Genomic DNA, 18,685 nt, shown 5'->3' with positions numbered 1-18,685 from the left:
TATCATAAGTGCTCTATAAAACAATGAAAGCATTCTAAATGACATTGAAAAATACCAGCAATCTTCTGCAAATTGGCACAAATACTTTTTACATGATCTTAGCCATTAATGCTGTTATATTTTATTGCGTCATTATATAATAAGTTAATAAGACTATATATGAAGGATTTTAAAACATTGTGATTGTCTTTCTTTCGTTTTGATAGCAGCAACAAAACGTCTTAGTAATCCAAGTCCCTGCGTTTCGAGACTGTCGAATATTCACGGTTCTAACTGATGGCTCATGAGTTTAAACTGATTCTTCCAGCTTATTCCGTCTATCCTTAAACAAAGTAAGGTTAAGAGATCGAATAGACCTCATTCGAGTAATATAAATTTATTTAAATACTCTTCTAGCCGATCTAATTGCCACTGGAAAATAAATGATACGATGGTCAGCTGTCTTAATAAAAGATACCGTTGTTAATGGAAAGGAAGTTTTTGTGAAACAGTGCAGATGACTTATCTGTGTCTTTATTACTTATGGGCACAGATTTTTCTCTGAACACGCAGTCTATGACCATAATATTTCTCAAATTGCACCATTCAAGACTGGAAATGTTGTACGTCCTCATTATTCATGGCGGAATCTATAACATCAATGAGAGTATCAGTAGTTATTTGGGGGGGTTACGCAAACTATGCCCCTTTATTTCTCAGTAAGTTTCCTAAAAATGTTTCACTAAATTCTGATAGATTATCCTTACGAACTCTGACTTAAATTATAGTAATTATTGAGTAATTCTAACTTCTAAATATTACCGATAGTTCTATTTAGGGCACTTTCCGCAAGTAGTGCTCGTTTTTTAATATTACTATTGATTTATTATTATTATTATATTAAAGTATAATTTTTTATTTAATTGGCTATAATTATGATAGCTAATAATTTTGATTTCCATAAATAGGTTCATTAACATAAAAAATTATCAACCAAAATGAGCCGAATGCGTACATATTATATATTTCATTTATAAATAAAGGTAATTAACTAAAAGAAAGCAATGCTTCATTTATTTAGAAGTAACAATAATTTTCCAAATATATGTGTTTATGTTATGTTTTAAGTATGTTATGTTTTAAGTAAATTAAGTGTTCATTTAAAGATCATCAGTAAGAAAAAAGCGAAATTAACTTCTAATAAATGATAAAGAGAAGAAATATTTTATGTCATTCAAGATTTACTAAAGTATGAGTTTTGTTGAGGTAAAATTTTGTTAAGCATAAAATTCGATAATATCGCATAATATGGTCCATTTATTTCGGATTATCGTTTCATTATGTTATCATAGTTTTTCTTTTGCAGCCTAAAGGTCAGCTTCCTATCCATGTTGTTTGTTCCCGTCCAACAGGGCAGGCATTAACGCCTCTTCAACTCCTCCTCAAAGCTACAGGCAAAGATGCCAGATTAATGAAAGATAAGGTAATTTATCACGTCATTAATTTTAACAATTTATTTCTGAGAATGTACAATCATTTGTTCGGAAATTTTGTATAAATTATTTTATTCGCCTCATTGTATTTTCATATTAAAATATCCATTGACTTACACTATAAGCAATGAAGATCCGAAGTTATCAAACAGTTAAGTTTCTTTAAACTTCTAAACGTGTTTATCCATCTACAGCAGAAAATAATTTTTCTCAGTCATTAGTGATATCCAGAGATACAGAGTCTTAATGTTTGCCGCTAAATGTTCTTTTAGAGAATAGAATTTTGAGTTGTTTTTATTTACTTAATTGTTATATTATTGATAAATAATGAAATATTAATTAATGGAATAAACTCTGAATGCATTTTTTGGATGTCTGTTATTTTTCTGAAAAATAAGTATTGCTAATCACGATTAGAAATAATTATAGTTAATTTCATGCCTTGCTAGAGAATATAGTTACCGTACCTATAAAAAGCTCATTATAAAAGTGTTTTTTTTTTTTTTTTTTTTTTTTTTCAGTAAACTCTACATTGGAATTAAATATTATTTTAGCGCAATCAGATCTCAGAAGTAGTTTACTTTAATCCTGATTAGAAGATCAGAATTAGAAAGATCGTGATTGGAAAGAAAGAATTAGAAATATTTTAAGATTAGAAAATGTTCTAACATTAAAAAGATAGATCCAATCCGGCAGCAACTGTGGAACGCTCCACCGCGCGACAAAGCGGCATCATGGTTTGAGACGTAACTATTCCAGATCACCTTTAATTCGTATTCAGAGCACTGTGACGGTCCAACGATGCGTGGATGATGTGGTGCGGCTGGTGACACTCTCCTACCTTCAGGGAATGCCCAGTGCTCTTTATCAGCAGGATAATGCACGCAAACACACTGCTGAGGCATCAGCCAACGTCTTTTGCAAGGTGTATAGATTCTTCCCTGGCCACCGTTCTTTCCTGATCTCTCACAAATCGAATACATTTGGGATGTGATTGGACGTCATTTGCAGACCCTGCCATTGTCACGTTTAGAAGACGAACTGTGGCAAATGGTTGACAGAGAATGGAAAGCAGTCCTCAGGGCACCACCGTAGTTTCATTGACTCTGTACTTAGAAGTCTTACTTCGTGTATCGCCGTCCAAGGTGATCCTGCAACCTACTGAGCCGACGCTGTTCTCGCTCTGTATTATGCATATCATTTCGAAATAAAGATTACTTATTGTTCGTTGCTGTCTCTCTCTATTTGCCGAATTTCATCACTGTCTGTCCATTCCTTCTTGGTCTTGCATTTTCATTGTAGAGTAGTGTATATCTTTCTATTCTGCAAGACTGACAGTCAAATTTCTTTAAACAAAAGACATCAAAGTGATAGAAAATCCGTCCTGTTCTCCTGAGTTTTCTACGTGTGACCCTTGGCTAATTTTTTAATCTAAAATAAAATTTACGTTATTGTCGTTTTCATTCCGAAGATGAGACTGTCAAAGTTATATAAATTTATATTTCATCAGTTTCAAGAAATGGATAGCTTGAATCATTTAATCTTTTGAAAATTCACCTAAAAACGTGCACTAACTACTTTGTGTCCACCTTAGATGCAGCTAAATGGTATAGAGCTGTCTAAAAACCTTCAACGTGAGGCTCATATTTTGTGACATTTTTATACCCTTAAACGTAATTTAATAGTCATTAAATTTTTATCATATTGCCTAATATTGTCTTGATAAACAAAATGGTGGTCTTCCGAAGTATAATGCTTTCCGTCTCTATATTACAAAAAAAAATCAGTAAGTTAAATCTAATGTAAGTTTGTAAGTTAAATCTAATATTAGTCATAAATAAGTGTTCGCTATTAAAAGAATCGTCCATCTGTCTCATTGTATTTACATCAAAAGTAGAAAATAGGTGCTCTAGCAAACATAATTTTATTTTTGATCTGAGCAAGATGATGTAGTACATGAAAGGAAAAAATAACGTGCAACATAAAATAATAGATGTATGATACGTACCAAATTTAAATTATTAATCTTTAAGAGCATTCAAACATTTGACAATCTCTGAGACTGCTAAATATATATTCAATTTGAAACTTGATGCAACTTTAAACATAAATTTAGTTACTCATTTCCCATCTCACAACTGATAAAATTAAATTAAGCCACAAGGTTTCGCTTTTCTGCATTTATTTCAAAAGCAAACATTTACTCTGTAGCAAAAATTAAAATCAAGCTTACATTTAGGCTATTCATTTGCCAAAAGGCAATAACTTCATTTTCTTGTCCTCCTTGTTGCGCATTTCATGAACTTTTCCCATAACGATTTTATATTCCATTTCGAAGCAAAAGCTTTTGCTTCGAAATGGAAAATTTTTCGTCGTAGTGTCTTCAATATGCTTTCTACAGCATTGAATATTTATAAATATTGCTCGAAATTGAATATGAAAACACAATTAAGAATGCAGTCCTTACGCGTAATCCGAAATTCAGGTTAACCTCTTCATCGTTTCCGCTCCCCCGAGAGAGACTTGTCGATTAGGAAATTGTCATCAGGCGTTACCAATGTCACACGCTTGTCGGGGTTAAATGTGGCCTGAATTGTTGCCCTCGAGAGACCCTCGTCGCTTCGTTTTCCAACACCCCCCCCCAGAATGCAAAACCCAGGGAAATGTAAAGAGCTTATTGATGTTTTAATTGGTCACGCTCTGTCTTAAGCGGGGTTGTATCAGGGGTAAGTTCGTTAAAAATGGCGAGCGCACTTCCGGCCCCTTTAAGCTCGTATTGCAATGGAACTACTTTCTTATTTAGAAGCCTGCTTTTAGGAGTTAATTTTCAGTAAGAGACTAAGGAACACAGAAGAATTTTTTCTCCTGAGTAGGGAGACGAATAGGTGATTTCCTAAGTAAGTTTCGACAGCTGCTGAAAGTGCGGAAGAAATATTTCTAAGGAAAGATTCAGATGCAAATGCGTAATTAAGCGAATAAAAGAAGCAAATATTTGAGTTTCGTAAGGCATGAGGTGGTTAATGGCTAATTAAATTATAAATTCCTTGATTTATTCTTATCACTTATAAGCTTCGTTATAATATTACAATCACTTACGCTGGAAATTATGAAATACAATTTCATGAAAATCAGTGGTTTTATGTCTACAGAGATTGTACCGAACTTAACAGGCATTTTGTGCGCAAATGCAAGTAATGCCTAGGTTTATCATTTTATGCTTCTATACCCTAAATTTACTATAGCATTTGATGAAGAGGCAGAAGCCATACTCTTAAAAAACTGTTTTGCGTTATAATTAAAAAAGAATCAATATTCAAATAGACGCTTTCTCAGGCTAATTCTGGAAAAAAAAAAACCTGCTGATATATTTGGTAAATCAAAAACGGCTGTGCTAGAGTTCATCGATATAGATTACATATATTATGTATTTCTTAACTTTTCTGGCATTAAAAACATTGTTAAAAAGGTTTCTGGCTAATAGCTTCATGAAAAATCCTGAATCATTCAAATGAAAGAAAACCATTTCAGTTTGAAAGTAATTTGATTTCCTGATTTTGGTTGTGTTTAAAATGAATTTTATGAGCAAAGCAAATAATTGATTCCAGAGTTTCGAAGCTTTGAGACTAATGATCTTATTTTTCTTGATAGCTCAAACCTTTTTATCAATTTTTTGGCCTTTGGATATTCTTTTCAACTTCGCTCTATTTATCTCATTACAGTATTTCGTTATTAATCAAGACGGTTGGCGCTAGACAGACCTAACTTAAAATTTAACTGATTCACAGTAAATGAAATTCAAAACTTTGGATTGAGGATAATTCTGAAACACGATGATAAAGACTGGTCTAATAATTAATACATCTGAGGGTTTTAAATATACACAATACGATATTTAAAGCTTAAGTATACGTTACTCTGTCTCTTAAACACCTTTCCTATGCAATAAAAACAATTCGAACTATTTTATGAGTTACTACTGCCATTCTGAAGAGTGCAATTATCTTTTGAGTAAAACTTTTGCATTGTTTTTATTCCATAGCATCAAGTTCTGTTCTTAGTGATTAACTCAAGAGACAAAACATACTTATCTAAGGTTTTATTACTTGCGCATCAACTCACACTATCTGTCCTTACGCTTCAAACGGATAATACGATCATCGTTTTAGCTGTTCCCTTATATTATTATTATAGATTAACTAATTAATTACGAAAACATTTTCATTTTGATATAATATGTAAACTAGAATAAGGAGTAGTAAAACTAATTTTTTTTATGGAGCGTGTGCATTTAAAAAGGAGTACTTTGAGAAAATATCATTGTTAATACTGACAGTTATGAGCGCACATTATCGTATCTTGACTGATAAACATTTGCTATATTTAATAGAAAAATGAAGAAATTTAGTATAAAAAGTAGCAAAAATCCAATTTTAAAATATGATGACTAAGACAGGTAATATTGGTATAATAATGAAACCTTTATGTTGCTTTTTATGCTCAGTATCTTCATTTACTCTGAATGATCATATAATTGAAATTAATAGATTCTAGATGCATGAAATTGTAAATTAAAGCAATATTATGATACTTCAGAAAAATATTGGGTCAGTCCATAAATTCGTGCTCATTTTTTGGTAAATTTTTAAATAATATAAAAAAACACAATTTAACATTTTAATCAATATATATTTTCCTCCATTATCTACAATGTCTCGACATCTTACAGGCATCTTTTTTATGACATTGCTGTAGAAAGACTGGTTTTGATGCAAAAAAATTTGAAAGTTCATTGTGTACATTCTGTTTAGAATTTAATTTTTTTCCCAGTAAAAAATTTTGTAAGGCACGAAATAAGGGAAAATCACTTGAGGCAATATCTGGGGAGTAAGCAGGATGTGGCAAAAGCTCCCAATTAAATTCACTAATATTTTGAAGCGTTGTTCCTGCCGTGTGCGGTCTAGCGTTAACACTTTCTTGATATTCACCCATCGTGGGCGTTTTTTGATCCATTCTGAATTTAGACGGCAAAGTTGTTCACTATAAACTTCTGAATGAATCCTTCGATTTTGTTCTAACAGTTCAAAATGTCCTGAAACGGGGTTCATCATCAATGCTGCTTTTTCCAAATTTTTTAAACCATTTCTGGGCAGTCCTTACACTAATAGTGTGTTCACCATGTACACTATTAATTTTTATCGCTACAAACCTGGCAGATTCACCACACGAAAATAAAAACTGTAGCACAGCACATTTGTACCGATTATCTATATTCCTCTTCTATGGGTATTAAAATGCGTTCGATATTTACGAAAGTTGGTGATGAACTGAATAATATGTTAGTCAAACGATGACATGTTCCAACAGGTTCAAAATTGTATTGTTTTTGTAAATGCGTCATAGTGAATTCCACGCATACTCTTAAAGGACACGAACTTATGGACTGATCCGATATATCATACACCCCCCCCCCCAAAAAAAAAAACAGAAATTTCATCTTTCTGAATTTGAGGACACTTTTAGTATTATGCAGAGCTGTAAAGATTTTGCCTTTAGAGCTCTGCATATAAAAAAAATCTCCACATAACACATCCGACAAAAACATTATCACAATATTTACAAAGTAATGAGATACCTTTACAGCTCTGCACATAAAAAAGATCTCCACCTAACACATCCGACAAATAGTTCCTATAGAAGGATATATATGCTGCACGGAATAATATGCACACTGCTTCTGTTTATACATTAGAACTGAATCAAGCATACAAAAATATGAAAACGTGTTATAATTTATATATTATAATATATGACATGCACAGTAGTGGACTTGTGATTAAAAACCCTTTACCATATTAAACAAAATATTCTTGTTCCTTATACTACGCTTAAAACCACCTAATTTTGAAAATGTTTAGCAAGTTTAAATATGTTAAATTTTCTTGAATTTGTAATTTCTTTCTTAATGCAGAATGGTAACATCCCTTTGATGCTTGCTGTGGAAGTAGGTAGCCACGGTATTTGCAGAGAATTGTTGATGGTTGATGCCAAAGAACAACTATCTATTAGAAGGCCCGACATTCGAGACACACCTCTCCACATCGCATCTAGGCGAAGAGATATAGATCTCATGAGACTTCTGATAGAAAAAGGATCAGCTGTTAATTTACAAAATGTAAGTTAGTTTTTGTTTTGTATACTATTCTTAATTAAGGGCACAACACCTTTTTGACAGGATGCCATTAGAGCTCAAAAATCGGTACTTGTGTTCTTTCTCAGCAGCTTTCTCAGCAGTGACATTAGTTTTTTACCTTTAGAAGAAAAACAGACACAGGCTGATTGTCTAAGATCTGCCGTACTTCTTAGAAAGATAACACCAACTAGCGTTGAATGGTGCAAATAGTATAAATAAGCTCAACCATTTCAATGATCATTCAGGAAATCCTTTATACATTTTTGTTAAATTATTATACCGTTCATTGTTGTTTTTAAATTATGCATGATTTACTGATACAAAATTAAATGAGTATATATGGGTTGTTCATAATTTTATGAAACATCTCAAAACTTCATAAAACTTGTATGACGCCAAATTTCACTTTACTGATAGTGAGGTAAATTTATTAAACCATTTGTATATGGTTTTCTTTTTCTTTAACTTTGGGTTTACAAACTAAGGATACTTCGATTACAGCGATGTTTCTGCCATTCATCATTAAATTTAGCTCTCTCCTTTCCAAATGCTACAATAACGTTTTAGGGCTTTCATTAAACTTTTCAATAAAATATTTTCTTTTATAAAAGATAACCCATTGGACCTCCGCCCATGGGTCATTTATAAAATTGCTTGTGAATGCAGTTTCGAATGGAGAATGAGTAAATCCGCAGGTGATTAAAATTCAGGAAGGAAGAACCCATTTTTAGATAAGTAAAACTAAAGGAAGAAAGAAAAATCTTAACTTACCTCCCATTGTTGGAACAAAAACCATCCTTTTTTATTTTCGAAAGTTAAAATCATTGTTTGCACAAATTCCCTTTCAATATGGATTTCCTAAAAGGTTCCAAAATCTTATTACACAATAATCTGATTTAGTTTATGCTCCATTTCTATTGAAGGAAAATGGAAATCGCACAAAAAAAACCTATTTCTATTTCCACCTTCCTTCATTAACCTCACATTCGAACTCGAATGAATATCACTTCTGTTGTGTTTATGGTAAAAGCACCTCTCTGACATTTTCAGACTTTTGAACTAACTTTTGTCTATTTAAATTCCGCTAAATTATTTTCTTTTTTTGAGAATTTAAGTATTCAAATGCTCAATGTGTCCATTTTTCTTGATATATGGTGGACATCTGTGTAATAAACCAATTCGCTCAGGACTCATACCTGTATATTACGATCGATCAGACTCATAGTACCGGTGATATGGGATATACGATGATACGGTGATGCGAATCCATATAGTATCATTCATATGAAAAAATTTTGGAAATCAATAAAATGAAGTAAAGGCACAAAGAAGAGGTGTAAAGACACAAAGAAAATATGACAAACCCTTACATGGAAAAGTTCAAAGTCATGTGCATCCTGTCCACGTTACTGGCAAATTTTGATTAACGTACATTCTTATATGGTAATTATCTTGACGGTAGATTTTACTCACACATATCTTTCCTATGTTTATGGATGTTTGAACTAAAATTCTTTCACAAATAATCTCTGAAGTAATGACGCTGACAACTGTTTAGTTGAAAGTAACATTCGCTACTGTTTTTTTCACATGAGGCATTAGCTATCTTTCCAATATATCGAAATAAATCCATTCAATGATGCGTAGATATCTGCCCTAATATAAAGAAGGACTCATTCAGCCTTTGTAAAACATGTAAAAACATTTAATTTTTTTTTCAGAGTAATAAAACTTGATATCGATTGCATAGTTTATTTATTATGAATTTTTCGAAGTTTCACGGATGTTATATACCAAGAAATAGTTTTATCTACATTCGCAAGAAGTAAACTGCTAAACACATGCATATTTGAAAGGGATACATGAAACCTAAAGGGCTGAGAATAATTGCATTAATTTATTTGCAACAACTGTTCGTGCTGCTTTTAACTTCTCCACTTATTTTTATTTTTTAATAGTACCAAGTTCCTTATTTTGCGCAAATGCAATTTAAAAAAAAGCAAAAGTATAAGCACAATATATTTCAATAAAATGGGTTATAATGTATAAATTATTAAACATGTTGCATTATTTAAACGCAATATATATTCTCATGTTATTAGGCATTATACACATAATATATTAAGTCATAGAAACTTACGCATCGTAGTACATAGTATTTCATTTGAACGTTCCTATTACATCTATTAAAGATGTAATGTAATATTGTATGTATATATAGATCTTTAATATTGTAAGATGTAATAGTGTATATAATATATTTATACATCTTTAATATTGTGTATATGTATATAAATTTAATAAATACAATATTATAATCTCATTAAAATAAAGCAAATTAAAATTTTAAATTATGCAAATTCAATTGCAAATAAAATAAATTGTTTAATTATTGCTGCGAACTAATTTGCAATATCATTAAATTCAAAAAAATATAAGTAAATGAAGTGCACGCATGTAAATACTAGAAAAACATAATGAAAGCCAAAAATTTTATCTTAAAAACATTTAAAATTTTTAAAATAAACTTTAATTTGAATAAAATGAATAATTGTTGAGCAGGCAGGAGACAGATCATTTCAAGGGGAAGGTATTGCCACAACCTAACTCTTCAATTACCCAATTACCCAATTCGTGTTTCGCCATCTATAGAGGCATGGGTAAAGAAATAGAAGAACCCAAAAAAAGTATGCTAAAAGGAGAAGTTTAATATTAAAAGAATTTTCGAGAAATATAGAAAATAAATCCACAATAGGAAAGGATTATAAATTATATATTAAAAGTACATAACCAAAGTAATTTAGAATTTAGAACCCCAAACCTATATAGGCACTTCCCCGACACGAATTATGCATGCAAACCAAAATAAACTAAAAAGCTAATTCTAAACATCATAAAAATTGCAAGAATAATAAATGGAATATTATACAAAAACTACATAAATTAAATACGATCTAAATAATACAAAAAAGCAAGTAAATAGTTTCGATTTATCTTACTAACTATTTACTTGCCTTTTCGTAATTTAATTGTGAAGAGGTTAATTGAAGAGTTAAGTTTGGAGGCAACTTCCCCTTAAAAAAATCTGTCTACTACCTGCTCAACAATTATTTACTTTATTCAAATTAAAACTTATTTTTAAAAATTTAAAGGTTTTTAAGATAAAATTTTTGGATTGTATTATGTTTCTCTAGTAGTTACATACTTGCACTTTATTTACTTATGCTTTCTGAATTTAATGATATTGCAAATTAGATCGCAGCAATAATTAATCAATTTATTTTGTTTGCAATTTAATTTGCATAATTCAAATTTTTAATTTGAATGAATGAGATTATAATTTGGTATAATTTGATGCTTGCTTGAAAGAAAGACTAAACACTCTCACTTAATTTAGTTGTTGTTAGTTGATGATAGATTGGTTTATTTCCCTTGTCGATTAATCTGCGATCAATGATAGATAGACTGCAGAGAGTGTTGTTTTTCATTTATCATGATATAAAAGACCTGGTGATATTACAAAGCTTCTGAATAAGCCTTCTATTCATTTATGATGCTAGAAATTTCAGGGCAAAAAACATGAATTTTAAAATCTAAAAATATATACAGTTTATTTGCTACGAATTACATGTATTACTGATATGTAAAGGATTTAAACTCATTTCATGGATTAATTTCAAACTAATCCTTTTATTTTCACGAAAATTATAATATATTATTAATATAATGATATAATGATAATGATAAATTTATTCTACTAAAAAATAAAAAATAAATGAAATACATTTTCATGATACACAGATAAATAAAACTGAAAACCTATTTTTCTTTCGAATACATTGATATCCGAATATCAGGAATACCACAAATTGTTTTTTAGTTCTTTAAAATTGTAAATGCTTTAATCATAAAATTTTCAGCTTTATAATTTCTAAAAAACTGCTGAGCAATATTATACTGAAAAAAGAGCAGAAAATGTTAGATTATTTTTAATATAATTCAGCGGCAATACAGCCCTTATGCAATAATTTCAGAAAAATTACTTACAATAAGTAAAAGTCATTAACTTTTATGAAAAGTGTTGTTGCTAACTTATCTCTAAGTATTAATATGATAAAATGGCAAAAACCTGAGTTTCAGTTAAAAATTATTTGCACAATAAATCAGATTTTAAAATAAAATTGCATTAGCTACGTTTCGTATTTCTTAAAACCCAAAAATTATAAAAATAACTTATAATAAAATGTTCTTAAAATTTCCTAACAGTATTGGAAAGATATTCTCATTTTTCAAGCCCGAAATGTTCGTATTTATAGCTTATATTTAGTTCCTTCGTATTTTTTCCTCTAGAGCGAAGGCATGACTCCTCTCCACATAGCAGCCATGGAAGGTGATGAGGGCATGCTAAAGGTGCTAAGTCAAGCAAATGCTAGAGCTAATATTCTGGACAGAAAGGACCGGGCACCTCTTCATATAGCGGCTGAAAGAGGGCATACAAACGCAGTCGAGATTCTTCTAGATAAATTTAAGGCTTCCATTTCACAGAGGACTAAAGTAAGTGAACAAATGTATACACATTTATACAAGAGGAGCTAACTCCAGACCGGCGACAAATGTTTAATATTAATTCAGGAATTCACTTTGTTATCACATTCTTATGCCTTTTCCTAATACCTTAAGGTGAAAGCTGATCAGTTGTATACTGTACTTAAATATAGTATCAATTTTCTATAGTTATAGTAATAATCAATTTCGTAAACATAATTCTGTAAAATAGCAAACAATAAAATAAACGCGGGATCTGGAATAAGAGCATTTAACGCTTACCTTTCTGCTACATAATAATAAATGCAAATAATTCTGCTGTATAACATGTGAACAATCATTTTGTTAAATACTACTGGTACGTTTATTTCTTGGGAGATGTGAGCTATTATTAAAATAAGAAAGCATAAATTTTGGGTCCGAGATTGTCTTTCCAGTGGCACATTACGCATGTCAGTATCACTCAGGAATTGAAATTTTTTTCATATATATGTAACAAAACGTAAAGCTCATTTTTCCAGAGAGAAAGGATCCAAAAGAATCGTTTAAGACATGACATTTTCTACTATCATAAAATATGACATAGCAGTAAATCTACAGAATTAGTACTATAGAAAAATTTCAATTAAAATATATTTTAGTAAAAACAATGCAAAAATTTATTATCTAAATCTAGAATCACCGGATTCCCGTACCTTAAGACATGAGAAATATTTGCCTTCTCTACTGCGTGTTCTCGAGGTGTAACTGGCAGTACTTCCAAATAGCAATCGAAAGATTTGGAGTTCGAATTCCGCTGAAGGCATAGATGATTTTTGGATGTAATCTATAAAAAATTTAATAGCTGTATTACTTTCTCTGAAGACATGATAAAAGACCTTTAATCTTTCTTAAATCAACAAAAAATCTCTAAAATCATACGCAGCATTTCTTAAAATCTAAAAGAGCAATAAAAGAGATAACAATATGATAAATACACAAATTATAGGAATAACATATGTACCGCAGAGTTTGACCTTCCAAAATTGCCAAGACAGTCGGCACATCGGATTTTTTACACCATAGAAAAATTTGCCTCTATTTTTACATGAAGGCATCTTCTCTTTTTACGTGATGCGAATGAAGATGGTGTGTTGAACCAACGGACATTCGGTAATGAGAAATAATATGGTATAGAAAAGATAGTAAAACGATCACTTGTAATCTTATTGCCAATTATTAATCTCCGATTAGAGTGCCTATAAATTCTCTGTTTGACTAGCCATGTCGAAGATTATTGCTCTCTGTCTGATATGGAGAGTTTGAAGTATGATTAACATGTTTAGCTGCCACGCTTGACACTTTTTTTGGCCATACAGCTCTTTGTTTTATAATTCGGTAATCGAAAAATCTTGCAAAAGCTGCCTGCTTTCATAATTAACTATTTATTTCTGCGATAACTGTACAAAACATATGGTGACCCAAACTTTCGCTTTCCATCTCTTTGCAAATGCAAAAGCCGTCTCTTTCACATTAACCAAAAAAATCGTACTAAATTAAATCTTTCGAAAAGACAAAGATTCTTAAAGTACACTTTCGTAGTGCAGGGAATAACTGCATTAGAAATGTTTAGAAACTAAGGCTTTGTCGTCAAAATGAATAATTTATTATTTAAAGGAAAATTACGATACTTCAGCAACCAACAATTTTAGAACTAGAGTAACCTTAATCATTAGACTAATTTCACAATTCAAATAGGAGAAACTGAATTTTTTAGTTACTTATGGCTGAAATATCATGATTTAATTTGATATTCAAGACACAAAAAAAACTCAAAAAGTGGTTATATCAGCTAAGACATTTCCATTTCTTAATGAACAACATCTTCAGATCAAAAAACGTTCAAGCAACTCTATATTTTTGTTTGTTTTATTAATGCATGTGATGTTTAATTAACTTACTTTTATAAGCCTCTTGCTGTACATTTGTGGTGTACGAACTCAAAATATAGATATAAAAAAACGTGTAATTTCGGGTGAAAATATTATAATTCCTTTCGTTCTGAAACACTCTTGAAATAATAACAAATATATTTAATAATAATAAGATAAAAATATGCATCCTCTGTTCATAGTTAGTGCATTTAGTTCTATTGTGAAAACCATTCACAGGCTCATGTCTCATAAAAATCGTTTCAGTCGATATCTTTGTTGCAATATCTGTCAGACAGAACAAAGATAAAATATTTCGTTATGTATCTTTCTTATCTGTAAATAATTCTTTTCTTTTTGAATACAGGACGGGAGTACGTTAATGCATATCGCTTCAGCTGCCGGCTATCCAGACATTGCTATGATCTTCATGAAAAGAGGAGTTCCTATTCATACCTCAAATAAGGTAATCGCAGCAGTTCTTTCATTTTGTGTATCGTTAAATATATTAAATAAACATTTGATGAATTTAATGCCAATATAATATCCTAGATTACGATTTTTTATGTGCTAAATGTAACTTACTTTAATGGTAACGAATGTGTTCAAAAAATAATTCTTAGATTTATAGTACCTCAAACGTTATGTAATTTTCATTTCAATATTTCTACTAACTCCTTTAATAACGAAGGCTCAAATTAAAATTTCGCAACCTGTTTTTAAGTCGCTAAAAAACTGATATCTATCAAAACCAAGTTTTCTTTCAGTGCTTCAATATGTCAACAAAACTAAAAATGAATATTTTAAAATAATTAAATTGGTAAATTAACCACATAGTAGCGTGTCTCTAGACATTTGAGCCTGAATACATAAAAAATCGTAATTTCAAACCGCAATATAGAAGAACATAGAAAAATAAAAATAAAAATGGTCATAAAAATCGAAAGATAATGAGAAAAAAATATGCTCACTAAGTTAATGTTGCAACCAATTAATAACTAAATACTGCTGAACACAAAATTGAACTTTCGCGCATATACTAGAACCGGAAATATGCAAATTCAGTGATTGACGACGTGGTGCGAAATGGAGGAATGTTAGAATTTCGGTGTGTAGTATTGCTTAAAGGAAATGTGTTTTTTGAGAATGATCAGTATTCAGTAGTTATGATCAAAGGCATCATTTAAGTAAAAGTCAAAAGCGATGAATAAATGGCAGAATCGAGGGAGGTCCAAACACAAATGGAGGTCGCCCAAGATCTGAACATCCCCAAAGTGTATTTGAGTTTAACCGTAATGCAATCTAAATCTAAAGGGCGATTTAGGACATCAACAAACCAGATTTTGTAAATTTATATAAATTTCTCTCGTTTATTCCTTTTTATAAACGCTATAGAATATATTGAAATTAATGAAATTAGAAGTGATTCGAATACATTAATGAAATTACTTGTAACAATTATGCAAATGTAAAGCAATTTACACAACTGCAATTTTTCATTGAAAAGTAGTTTATACAAAATTGCTTTTCATTCAAATATTTAATTACAGTGGCAACTATAAATGTTAAGATAATTTCGTAAGTAAGGATTAAGTTGTAGTTAAGGAATTTGAAATCGTCCTAAAACTTCCTTGTGTAAGGTCTTTAAACAGGCGCAGATACAATGACACTTTAAATGTTTTTTAGCAGATTTAGATAAATAATACTTGTCTCATTAAATTCGAGATAATACTTGTCTAAGTGCATGCAGTTTACACAGTGCATGGTCTGTTATAAAAGCACAAAGAGCTTGGATGCAATTGCTTAAAATTACCAATTTCCAAAAATAGACGAAGATCAATAAATACAACTATGTTTACAACAATTTCTTACTTTAAAGTGCATATGAATATTTTACTCTTATAAATTTTTATATCTTAAAAACGTTGTTATTATTTTCAGTCTGGGGCCAAATGTCTTCATATTGCAGCAGCCGCTGGCCATGTGGAAGTAGTTAGATCTTTATTGAACAAAGGTGAAAGTGTGGACATCAAAACAAACGTAAATATAGCATCTGTTCTCATATCATTTACTTTGACATTTTTTTACAAAGATATACATTGTTAAGGATTCATTAACTTCTTTTTCTCTGAAAAGTAAGAGTACTTCTTTTTCTCTGAAAAGTAAATTTCAGATTTATGTTCTCTTTTCGTGTGAAAGAAATGTATAAAAATAGCTAATTCTAAAGGACAATTTTAGAATTAATTTTACATCAATAGCTGAATTTTAAATAGGAGCTAAACAGTAAAGGAGTTATTATAATAATATTTATATTAAAGTGATAAAACTGGTATTAATTTTTAGTTAAGTATCTAAATTAAATTTTGAATTAAAACTTTTGCATGATAACTAGTAATATTAAAATTCTTGCTTAAATTACAATTCCTATGTATCATTTTATTTTCACTATTAATTTTTATTAGAAATCTAATTTTAAAAATATAATTATGCGGGCTAAATAAATGTATATGAAAGGGATTAAGTTGGGAATACAATGCATAAATTTTTAAATAATTAGTTATTGCTTTCATTTCTACAGTATCTCGCAAACTTCTGAAGATTTTAGTCAATTAATGAACTTCTGCCGCAATATTGCCTTATAATAGAACGTTTGTAAGATTATGCATTTTGTAAGATTACTTTCTTAGTATATGTCAGCTCTTTTTTACATATAACTTTTTACCGTTTTTAATATCACACTAGTGAGCTGCAGCCAAAGTAAAATTTATACGTTCTATGTAGCCTTGAAAAGAAAATGTATGAAAACACTTCAATATGAATGAAATCAGTTCATTCTTCCCAAGTAACAACTAATTCGTAAATAATATTTTGTTTGAGAAAAACGAAAACTTTTGACACTTCAGTTTAATACGTATGACGCCATGATTTAAATTTAATGTGATATAACAAAGTTTTCTCATTATCAGTAAAAGAATGAATGTGCCAGTAACATATAGTGTCAATTACACTAACCTGAAAAAAAAAAAAGCTCCCAAAAGCAACTACTTATTTAAAATGCTGACATTAACAAAAGCTTTTCGACATGCAACGACGTTACATAAAACCGTATGCTTTCTTCAACGTCAGAACATGACGTTATATAATCTCTACATATAAATAAAAGAAAGAGTCTGTCTGTGTTTGTGTGTGTCTTTCGTCCGCGCTGCGCGTAAGCTAATAGACCCACGACTACGAAATTTGGTACATAAGTGCATCTACACAAGAGCCAGTGCACCTCGAAGCGATTTTTTCGAAATTCGAATTCGAATTTTTTTTATTTTCTGTTTTGTGACGAAATCGCCTCATTTTGAGACATAATGGGCTATAGGAAAGCGAAATTTTGCTCTACACACTCTCTTTTCACATCGTCATGAAACGTAGGCACTTAGCTATTTTACGAACTTAAAATAAATTTCGTGTTCCAATAAATCGATTAAATATGAATTTATTTAACAAAGGGAGCTTAACACCTTTCAACGGGATTTTTTCTAAAAAAGTTTATTTTTAAAAATGTACAGTTTATTTTTCTTTGATTTTTGGACACGTTAAACTTTCATCCTTGCGACTGCTTTTACAAAAAGAATTTTAGAAAAATAATAATATTTTGTATTTTTAAATAATTTTTTAATGAAGCTTCTGAGTATACTTCTCACATCTCACATCTTTAAAAATGTGATTTTGGCAATAGTCTTATTGTTGTTGATAGATTTTGATGAAATCGCATCATTTTGAATAGTTTCATTCTTTTAGAAATATGGGTTTGGCAACAATTTTTCATCGTATTTCTTATGTCACTCTTTTTAAGAGATTGGCATATTTCATTGTCATTTATATATAATGCATTTTTATTGATTTTTTTTGATAAAGTTGTTCTGCAGAGTAAAATTCTGCGCGGCATTTTATGTTTTTTTAATTGCTTTCATGTTATTTTTTGCTTATTTCACTGTTTGTAAGATATTGAAAAGTTTTGCATGATTTTTTTTTCTTCAACGGAAAGTTGGTTAATTTTTTTATTAGGATAATTAATATTTGTATTAAAAGATATAGCTTATTTCATTGTAATTTTTTTCTCTTGAAAATATAAGATAAAATATCATTAATTATACTTTGCTTTTCAGAAGTTTTTGTTTTTCTTATTCTTTTATGTTATTTATTGCTCATTTCACTGTTTTTAAGATATTGAAAAGTTTTGAGTGATTTTTTAAGGAAACAAAGTTCTTAACAACATTTATACCATTTGAGTTCTTAAGATTTTGCAAAGGGAAGTTGGTCAATTTATTTATTATTATAATTAATATTTGTATTAAGGGATATTGCTTATTTCATTGTAATTTTGTTACGTAATTGCTTTTTTTATGAAGTTGTTCTGCAGAGTAAAATTCTGCGGAGTTTTTAAATTTAACGTTTGGTGTTTCCTTCAGCCATTTTTCCGGTACATTTAAAAACCAGACGAAGGCTGGCAGCGAAGCTGCTAGTAATAATATATTTAATGTTTGGCAATGCTATTTTTATTTCATATTTTGTAAAAC

The 18,685-nt window shown here is 30.1% G+C and overlaps 1 protein-coding gene across 1 annotated transcript in view; it reads left to right on the top strand.

Moving 5' to 3' along the window:
* Nucleotides 1-18,685, top strand: part of LOC118190026 (uncharacterized) — a 226,173-nt gene that overhangs the window by 147,431 nt on the left and 60,057 nt on the right. The window contains exons 4-8 of the mRNA XM_035360710.2: nucleotides 1,346-1,462; nucleotides 7,441-7,644; nucleotides 12,013-12,216; nucleotides 14,485-14,583; nucleotides 16,059-16,157. Coding sequence (XP_035216601.1) covers nucleotides 1,346-1,462; nucleotides 7,441-7,644; nucleotides 12,013-12,216; nucleotides 14,485-14,583; nucleotides 16,059-16,157 — 723 coding nt within the window. The remainder of the gene's footprint in view (nucleotides 1-1,345; nucleotides 1,463-7,440; nucleotides 7,645-12,012; nucleotides 12,217-14,484; nucleotides 14,584-16,058; nucleotides 16,158-18,685) is intronic.

The sequence above is a fragment of the Stegodyphus dumicola genome, chromosome 4 (genome assembly GCF_044657685.1).
Source record: "Stegodyphus dumicola isolate Sdum_Otavi_A_Nest chromosome 4, ASM4465768v1".
In the NCBI taxonomy this organism is placed as follows: Eukaryota; Metazoa; Arthropoda; class Arachnida; order Araneae; family Eresidae; genus Stegodyphus; species Stegodyphus dumicola.
This window is presented reverse-complemented; position numbering and strand designations above follow the sequence as displayed.